At 40.6% G+C, this 10,457-nt stretch overlaps 1 protein-coding gene across 1 annotated transcript in view; it reads left to right on the top strand.

Annotated features, from left to right (window-relative positions):
* The window catches only part of LOC104931874 (cadherin-6), a 60,667-nt gene that overhangs the window by 41,088 nt on the left and 9,122 nt on the right, over nt 1–10,457 (top strand). Inside the window, exon 7 of the mRNA XM_010746981.3 lies at nt 1,945–2,192. Coding sequence (XP_010745283.2) covers nt 1,945–2,192 — 248 coding nt within the window. The remainder of the gene's footprint in view (nt 1–1,944; nt 2,193–10,457) is intronic.

The raw sequence follows: 10,457 nt of genomic DNA on the forward strand, positions 1-10,457 counted from the left end.
GACGGACAGCAGAGTTATTAGATTTCAACTTACACTTGCCCACACTGCCTGTACATGTGTTTTGAGTGAGTTTCATTCTTCCTCTCAGCTGAGACCAAAGCAGAAATATTGATGCTCAGTATGGATCGAAGCATTCAGCGGTGCTGTGGTGTGTTTCTGATGTATTCAACAGAATCTGGCAGTTGCCTTATCAAGCGGCCCCTCTCTGCAGCCTCCGATCGATCGCTTCCATCATGCCATCATTAAGTGGAGGATGACATAATTGCCTTTTGTAGCTGCAGCAGCGGTGCTGTAGTGGATGTAGTGGTGTGTGTGTGTGTGTGTGGGGAGTGAGCATGCCCTAATTCTGAACCGACTAATTAAATGGGCTTGTCGAGTGGGAGTGCGTCCCATCTCCGGTCCTTCAAAGAAGCAACACATTCCTCCCATTGACGAAAAAACACCAAAAAATCACTGACTCATATTATGTTTATTATTCACGGCTTCGGATCCGTGTGGATTTTCCAAGCTTTCATTGGCTTTTTCCCGCCGATCGCAGACCCGGCGTCCCTTTCATGTGTACAGTAGGCAGCCTCGTGAGGGAGCTCGCTCTGATCCGACCGCTCCCGCTCAGGATACTCGTTCATTAGAAGAAAGGCACCGCTCCTCCCAATTATTTCCATCAATTGGAGGTGTGGGGATATCTTCAGAAAGTTCAGAAAAAACGGAACATGAAAGCGAAAACGCATACGGCCAACCTGCTCTAAAATGCACATCGTGAAGGAATCAGGCTACTAATCATTGTGCCCGGTCCATAAATTACAGGATGCGAGAGCAGCGTACGGTAGACGAAGAATTATATTATAGAGTATCGTACATGAAAGACAACAAAGCTGATTCCTTTTAAGTTAACAAATGGGTAAAATGAAAGGTCTGGCATAAATATACATTCATTTACTACACGTACATATATTTACCGGTGGATTACTGTAGATGTACTTGTGTCTCTTGTAGAAATGTGTCTTTATTACTATCATCCATTCAATTGATTTTCAATGGACTAAATACCTTGTGATGTCCTTCAGCAGAATACCAGTCATGATATTATTTTATTTTCTGTTTCAGCTGCAAAACCTTGACACACCTTTACAAAGTAAAAAAAAAAAAAAGTAGACACACTCCAAACTTGTTTTTTATTTTATTTCGTGCTAATCTGAAGCACAGATCTCTTCATTACCTGGAGAAATAAAAGCAGAATGAACAGAGACAACTTTGATTGATTGTTTCATCGAGCGAGGCAGAGATCAGGAAATCAAAAAAAACATCTGAGGATGTCATCGTGTCTTTTTGTTTCTGCAGAATCAAAGAACAAAAAGAGAAAACTTGCATAGTCTCTGCACAATTTAGCATTAATAACTGCAGTTATGTGACTAATGAAGTCATAAAAAACCATTAAAACATGGAAAATAATGTATATACTGTTACTTTGTCCCCCGTTAAATCATGTGTAATGTTGGCACTAGTGCTGTTTTTGCCGCATCGCTTGCATTATTCAGGATGTGGCAGCAAAAGTTAAGTGAAAGGCTTTTTTTTGTCCAGGGCCTGATCTGTGCAGCAGCCCATGTGTGTCCATCAAAAGTCTTGTTAGTGTCCTTGAACAAGACACTGAGCCCCTTCACACGCGCTCATTAGACGATGCTCTGAGAAAGATTGTCAGTTTAATGAATAAAATCCCAATCTGACCTGAAATTAAATGTGGCAGGATGCTCTCAATGGATATTAGTTTTCTCCAAAATCAACAGCCGGGCGTGCAGCTGCATACAAATGAGCACTTAAACGTTAAAAAACAAAAGCTGTGATTAGAGCAGAAAACTGAGAGTCACAGTGGAATTTTCTCTTTAATTCAAGACAAACCACAAAATGTTAAACGTCTCACATGTTTTCTTGTTTTTTTTTCTTCTCCAGCCTCTCGACTTCGAGAGGAAGCGGCAGTACAGCCTCCGCATCCAGGTGGAGAACAGCCACATCAACCCACGCTTCGTGGTGCCCTTCAGGGACGAGGCCAGCGTCAAGATCATCGTGGAGGACGTGGACGAGCCGCCGGTGTTCGAGCGAGCCAGCTACGTCATGGAGGTCAAAGAAGACGCCGCTAGGAACACGGTCATCGGCTCCGTCAGCGCTTCCGATCCCGACGACAAGAACAGTCTCATCAGGTACTGAACCACGTCACGTCTCCATGACTAAAAGCTCCACTTACTCACACATTTAACCCCATCTGAGCACTTTTTAGGACTTGGCTTTAGGACCTAATTAAGTCTACTTTAATTATTTAAAAAACACATTATCATTATGTAAAAGTGCAATTGAAGTTTGTGCTGATTTAAATTTAAATCTATGAATGGAAACACCTGGAACAATCTAAAACAAAAAAAAAAACTGTGCATATATTATGGATTCGAAGATGGTCAGCAAAAATGTTCAGTAGGCGTAAAAGCATAATATATGTATGGTAAAGTTTTTGGGACTCGTTTTTGGAGCTTTAATTGTGGAGTTTTCTGTCTGGTTATGCAGACATAAAGCCAAACTTTATTATCTTAAATTCAGAATTTTAGGTCCAAGTAATCATTAATTCAAGAAAAGTCTGAGAAGTCAATCGCTAAACTTAATTAACTTGATCAAATCTGAAGTGCGCGGTTGGAAGACACCTAAATGAACTTACCAAACTTTTAACTGGACTCCAAGTTATGATCACATACGAGCTTTTGGACTTTAGACTTATGAACAGTACATAGATCCGCGATGTGATTTCTGAAGAGCCGTTGTGAAACTGCGTTGTCGCTCCACAGTCCTGCATCAGCCGCCTCCTGGCTAATCTAAGAATAGGCAAAGACGCGGAGTGTAGGTGGACCTGAGGCGGGCTGAATGAAGCCTGGTTGCTTATAGCCAGCTGTAGCAGCACCCACCTGCCAATCAGAGCGGCCACACTGTTAATTATGCATAACTTTAGGTCTTAATATAATGTGAACAGGTGAGTTGTATATAAATTCACCCTCAGTACAGTTGTCATGAACGGGGAAATTAGCTACAGAGACCAAAACAGTTTTTTGTACCAGGCTGTAAACATGTTTATTTCTTATTCTAACATGGGGACTTATGGAGACTGACTCACACATTGCTGCTTGAGTGACCTTTAAGTTAAGAACACTGAATATCTTATACAGTGGTTATACTTTTTGGTTTCATCCAGTAATTTTGCGATATAACTATTTTTTTGTGGATGTCCTTGAATCAGTTCAAGTTCTCTTGGACTCCCAACAGAACATGTGATCTGATACAACACTAGTACAACGTATTACTTTCTAATTTCAAGTAATATAGGAGCTCCCTTTAGGCGAAATATTAACTGAAAAGCTCTAAAGTGGATCGCTTCACCATGAACATGAATACATTAAATACATAATCAGGCCTTGGTACTTTTATTGTGTTTGACATACCGAACGCTGAAATGCGACAAGAGTCCACTTACACAACTTAGTTCACGGAGACACGAAATTATGCAACTATTCTATTAAACGCGAGTAATGGCAGTGGGGGGGTGCGAGGCAGCTCCTTCCACTTCGTCTCAAAGACTTCTTTTCATTTTTATGATGCACTAAGGGAGTTGGCTCTCAAGGTTGAAGTTCCACCACTTTATTGCAGGTGTCAAATATGATATCATTCTCTTTTATCGCCCATCATCAAGGAGGTAGCTACCCCGTGGCATTTAAAGCCAGCCGAGCTGGGGTGGAGAAGGAAGGAAGGAAGGAAGGGCCCGGGAAGCCCGTGGCATGAGGAAGTCACTGAGATCTTTATTAGCTCGCACCGCTCGCCACGCAACTCACTCGGACACGTGCACATTCAGGCACGGATGTACATACAGGCGTGCTTCTTGAATGTTTCCCACAGTTTTCCTGACGTATGGGTCGCTCTGTCTTTAACGACTGCCAGCTCCTAAAAGTTTATTAGTCCTGGTTTTAATGAAGCGTTATAAGTGCCGCGACATTCCACATGCCGGATCCGGTCTTCGGGCTTTACCAAGGACGGACTTTGGGAACAAAAACTGGAAACTTTTTATATAGTTTGGAAAGAAAATTTGCCAATATTCGACAAAGAACGCTATAACAGCATTCATAGATAATTATAATGGTTTATAACGTGTTTTCTGATCACGAAACATCATAGATGTGACTTAGAGCTAGAACTTAAAGTATCTGGTGGAGGCTCTTCAATAAACTACAGGTCAGCTGATGGGGCTTATAAGACATTTAAATGTGTTACGGACTCGTGGGCTTAATTCAAGGTTAAAATTCATTCTGGACCTTGAAAACGACCGTTTGACCTTGAGGAGCTTTCGATCTTTAATCGGCCGTTGATGTCGGTCAACGAGGTGTTGATGAAGATCGTAGGATAGCTACTAAATTGACCATGAGGCGTATTTTTAGTTGTCTCTGCTACATGAAACCACTTTGAACAACATTCAGATGAATATGTGTGTTACTAGGACTGTTAGATGTTGAAGCAGCAATGTCTTTTTTTACTCTTTCATCCAAATATAGCTCAGGTCCGACCTGCAAATCCCCGAGTCAAACTGCACGCCTGCTGACTCCTGTTCTCAAAGAATGTCATCTGAAAGTGCCGCGGCAAACCGGCGAGCCAGGTTGTGTTTAGCTTCTGTAGCGAGAGGAGAGAGGATATATGTCCCAACCCGCTGATCACTAACATTTCTGTAACCCTCCACGTCCTTCTGCTTGGCCTCCCATCCAGCCAGCTGCCTGCCTGCCTGCTGAGTGCAGCACTTTGGATGCCCGGTCAGGACGAGGCGCGCTGTTATCTCTCTGCCATTAATCAGGGGAAAGGGTTAGACCCAGCCAGCTGAATTATTGGGAATATTAGAAAAGCAATTAGTAAAGCTCACGGCCGACGCGGATTTAACGAGGTTAGAGTTACTGTCGCCGCGGCGAGGTGGTGGAGGAGAGGCAGGCGGAGATGAGGAGGGAGTGTTTAGATAGAGACACTAAAATGGTTGATGCAAGGGGGGGAGGGGCTGTGAGGCGACCATGGAGAGAGAGAGAGAAGAAGCCGGGTTCAGACTCTCCCCTCAGGGGTCTCCTCCTTCTTACGCCAGCCCTCCTAATGCCTGCTACTCCATTAATCACACTGATGTATCACAGGAGTCTGGGAAGCAGAGGAAAACAACACGACTGGATAACCTGTTGGCTCGTGTGTGTGTGTGACTGCAAACACTTAAATAAATCCGTCAGACTGTGAGACATATATGTTAGCCTCGACCAAATACTCACCTGTAGCTTCTGATATTTCTGCTCCGAAATACTGTCGGAACGTTTGAAATCGCCGATTCGGTAAAATCAGATGGCTGAGAGCACTACTCTCTTTTTTATTCAATGGTCTTTCATGATTTCAGGTTGTAGAAAGTCCTCTTTACAAATATATGCTGTTTTGTATGAAGGGTTTGCAAAAATACTTCTGTACTGTACATCCACTGTACGATGATTCAACCAGCTCTAACAACTGAAAGGGCAGAAAGAGACACCTCAGAGCAACAGTTAGACAGAAAAATATGAAATCAGCAGATTCAAACAGGAACATGACAAGATGGAATTAAAGTATTCTCCAAATGTGAGACCAGAAATAGTTCAGTCTAGATTTAGATCATACTTTGGACTGACAGATCACAACTGCGTCTTTGTGGTTCAGTAATAATCTCGGGGTCGCTTACATATTCAATATCAAAAGGATATTTGGGGTAAAAAATGGTTGCAACAGTATTCTTCCGTAAATACCTCGGTATAAACTTCTGTATGATTTAAATGTCACACAAATACTGATAATCAATCCAATTAACACAGATATCAACAGTACAAGCTCGTTAAGTGGCTGCTGGCTTCTTGCTACACGTTAATTTAACATCAGCTTTGAAGGGATTGTTTGGTCTATGGGGGATTCATAAAGACAAATAGTTAACAAGTAATAAACCCGTGGTAAACATCAGAGGCTTTCAGCACTCACACGTTAGAGCACGGAAGAGTTTTTCATAACTCTGTTGCTGAATAAGACATGAAAGTGTGAGAGCTGTACTTAACATGAGTATTTTGTTTGATGTAGCTTCACACATGTACGGAAGGCCTAAGCGGTCAAGACATTCATAGATTTGATTTCCTTTGATTCATTTCATCTGTTTCTCGAGATGTCTTATCTCAAAATGTATCTGAGATAAGAGATATTTTACAAAGATCTTTTACAAGATAAATAATCAAATGCCGTGCGTGCTGATATACCAGGCTACTCTTTTGTTTTCCTAGATCTCGTATTAATTATGTTTTATCTCGAGAAAATAAAGTTTTGTTTCTCAAAATCTTCCATTAACTTGGATAATATTTGTTATTTCAAGATAACGACATCAACGACTCGAGATCTTGACAGAACAGATGAAATAACTCGCATCACAGAAAACAGAGGAAATAAAACGTATGAATGCCGACAGCTCAGGTACCAGAAGCATACCCAAGTTTACGAGCGCATATTAAGTAATCTTCTATATCAAATATATATAAATGTTGTGTACTTGTTGGGACTTTAAGTATATGTCTATGCTAAAACGTGTATATTTTATTTGAAAGCCTACCAGAGTTTTCTCACTGTGGTTTTGCTCTTGTAACTTAATGATCTGAGTAATTCTCCATCGTGTGACTAGGTTTAATATCTGAAGGATTTTAGTTTTAGAGATTTGGAGGAAGAAACTGAGAGCACGAACGTCACAGATGTTTAAGTTACCCTGCCCATCTAGTTCCTCTTGTCAGAGATACAGATTTTCTCTAAGGGCTGCTAATTACACGCTGAGCTGGAAGCCGGAGTCGAGATGAAACCATGTGTCCGGTCGTACCAACCTGATTAGCCTTTGCGTTCTCGCACACAAACGTCTCGTAATTGTTGGCGAATGTCGGAGCGTTGTCGTTGACGTCCAGCACCTGACATAACCGGCACTCGGCTGATCTGTCGCGGGTTGTCTAGGAAACACAAAGGTGAGCACGGTGATTATTTTCATTAGTTAACATGCTGTACCGTGTGACGTGTGTCTGTCCTGTGTATTTAAACCAGGCACTGTGTTCCCATGCATGAGTAATATTGTTGGAAACAGTATGAAGATATTTATTATTTCTCCACAGGACACAGGTGATACGGGACATGTCACAAGAAAATACATAATGAGATAAAATTAAGGTGTACATTTTCATGATAGTTTCTACTTGTACTTTCCTGTGAGTATGAAAACTGAAGCAAATTAATTTGACAAAAAACTGTAATGTTTACCCACAGAACACGGGAACTCCTACGGACTACGTCCCACCGAGACGGATGTGACCAGAAACCTGTGCTATTTGAGGTGAAGTGAGTATTTGTGTGGAGGCAGCGTGGTAGATTAGGAGAAGCGATATAAGGCTTCATTTCCCATCAGAAGGGACGTCTGCCAGCGAGATAAAGTGGTGAGAATACTCTAAATATGAGCACACGCTTAGATTGATGATTTTCTTTTTTTTTTTAGGGGGCTAAAATACATTTTGTCACTGCCTCCATCTACCGCCAGTACAAAGTTAGCCTCTGTGCCGGTTCTCCAAACTTTAGCCATCCTCACACAAGGCCAAACTAACAAATAACCAAAAGAAGTTACTGTAAAATCAACTCTCTTCCGGCAGTTCAATCCCCTTCAGCAGATTTTATTTAAGTCATCGAAACACGTTCAAAGGGAACCACCACGGTCACGAGATTTCAACATCACCACTAATAAAGTTTCTATTTGCAATAATTCCTTGTACAGCTACAACATTAAAATATACAAACTGTTAATAACGACCAGGTTAACACTGCTAAACAACTCCTTATAAAGGTGTGTAACTGCCGTAACTCAAACATAAGTAAAATGAATTAGGTGGATGAGATCAATAATTCAAAACAAACTCAGAGCAGGCAGGAGTTGCACATCTGAAAATTTCGCTTTCCACTCATTTGCTAAAATGTACTTGTAATAACAGGTTTTAACGCCTGCCTGTTTCAAATAAGGGCTCCTGTCCTCTCTGGAGTTGAATTAAGGCCAGGTTTTGAGAATTTTGTATTCGAGTGGCACTCAAGGGGTGGGAAACAAACACCAGCTATCAAGCCAACACTGGTGAACTGGCACTGCCTGTCTAGTACTCTACAAAACCCCCTTTTTCTCACTTCACACAAGCACCAGGAGTTGGTATCAACTCCAAAAATCCAATTTGGGCCGACAGAATGAGAGGAAGTGGGTGAACGAAAAGTCTGCTTGCCATCCCGCTGCACTACTGAACTCCGTGGCGATGACGGAGATGTTGTGCGGCGTTCTTTCCCTGTCCAGCTCCCTGAGGATGAACACTGACCCGTTGCCTGCAGGATGTTGAACACTCTGTCCATGTCGTGCGTCGATCGATAGTGTACCATGCACGAACACACACACAGGGATCCTTCTAAAGTGTTCACTTAGGCTGTGTTAAAGTGTGTGTTTGTGTGCCCCGGGTGAGGATACAGAGTATAGTCCACATTCGCAGAGTTCTCATGTGAACCAGAGTGAAAATGGTCACATTTACTGGTGAGACTTGGTTAAATTGACATTCTGTGTCGTTAGAGAGCTCCAGCAGCCAGGAGCTACTCAAAAACAAGTCTGACTAAGCATGATGGACTGTTTGCACTCTGCCGCGCTTGCTTCTTTTCATTTTTGTATTCACACCACACAAGAAACATAAGAAAGATATGAAATTTTAGAGTCATTCAGGCGGTTGTGGCCTCAGAAGAAAGGCCAACTTTGTTGAAGGAAACAAAATAAAAGACTTACAAATTGCTTCTAAAAATCTTCAGACATTGCTAAAAGTTGTATAACTCGCAAAAAGAAATACATTTTTTTTTAAAAGCCCTGTTTGAAAGTGAAACTTCACACATGCTTCTAAAAACCTTTTACTGTGCCTTTATATACCAACATCCAAATTACACGCTGCTTTCGCTCTCGGATTGATGACTGGTCTTTTATGTCGGAGTTATTATGGCACAACCCTCGAATAAAAATCCTGTTTTTCCTAAAAAAAAAAAAATGAACAGCTTGTTTTTATCAAACACCAGTTAATGCATTTCATGCTGCTTTCACACAGATTCCAAAGCACAAGTATCAATGTCTTGAAGTGAGTCAGTGATGTATGATTTTACTTCTCTGATACACCACTCCTTTATTTCTATTTAAACCCATCAGGGTGTAGGACTGAGGATTCAGTGGCGTCTCTCGCTGGTTTCGCCCTTCCATCCTAACATGAAGGAGAAATTACCGACTAGGAAATCTACTTTCTCTACATTACAATTTAAAGGTTTGAAATCACTGTATAATAATCGTTGGTAACACTTATGTGCGGCCCCGGTCTATAATGCAAATAAACATACTTATTATTGTATACTGCGCCTATGCAAGGTAGAAAAGTTTTTAAGCATTCATAAATATCAAATGCTTTATAACAACCGTCGCTAACACATTTGAATACCATTGTCTATAATGCTTATGAACACAGATGTGATATAATTACATATCTATATTAAGAATCTTTTATAACAACCATCTAATGATGTTGAGTATGAAAATGTTTATAATACATTATAACATACGTAAAATTTGTTACACTGTGCCTATAACAGATAATCGATAATGCATTTAACATACTTATTTGTAATTATGCGCCTATAGCAATGTAGAAAGTTTTAACGCACATTGAAATATTCAGTAATGCTTTGTTAATAAAGCTTATGAATAAATCTTCGTAACACATATGACACCAATTCTATAATGCATCTATGACACGCCTCTGATGTGATTACTGTGCTTACTAAATGTACATACAACATTAATAATGCTTTATACAACCATCTAATGAGGTTGATTGAGACAGTGCGTATAAACAGTATAAACATACGTCAACCGACTATCGATAATGGCATTATATCATATGCGGTTTTTTACATGTTCATATAGCAAATGTAGAAAGTTTTGGTCAATCATAATGCTTATAACAATAAACAGATTGCGATGCAATGTCCTATAAATGCATTATAACATACTATAAATAGGATATACTGTGGATTAATATCAATGTCATAAGCAACTTATGTATTCATGATGCTTTATAACACCGTCATATCCATTTCTAAGTATCGTAATGATTAATACTTCATTCATCGTCATGTCTTTGGGTGTGGATCATTGTCCCAACTTTAAAATTATTAAAGTTGGAAATTCAGTGTAACTGTTTGCATACGCATTAGAATCACGTTGTATAACCTGATGTTTTTTCCTCTTTCCTTCAACAAGGATGAATAACTAAATGCCTTACTTGTCAGTCGATGACCCACAGTGTTACATGACAGGGACG

Source organism: Larimichthys crocea, chromosome XXIII (genome assembly GCF_000972845.2).
Source record: "Larimichthys crocea isolate SSNF chromosome XXIII, L_crocea_2.0, whole genome shotgun sequence".
NCBI classification, from domain to species: domain Eukaryota; kingdom Metazoa; phylum Chordata; class Actinopteri; family Sciaenidae; genus Larimichthys; species Larimichthys crocea.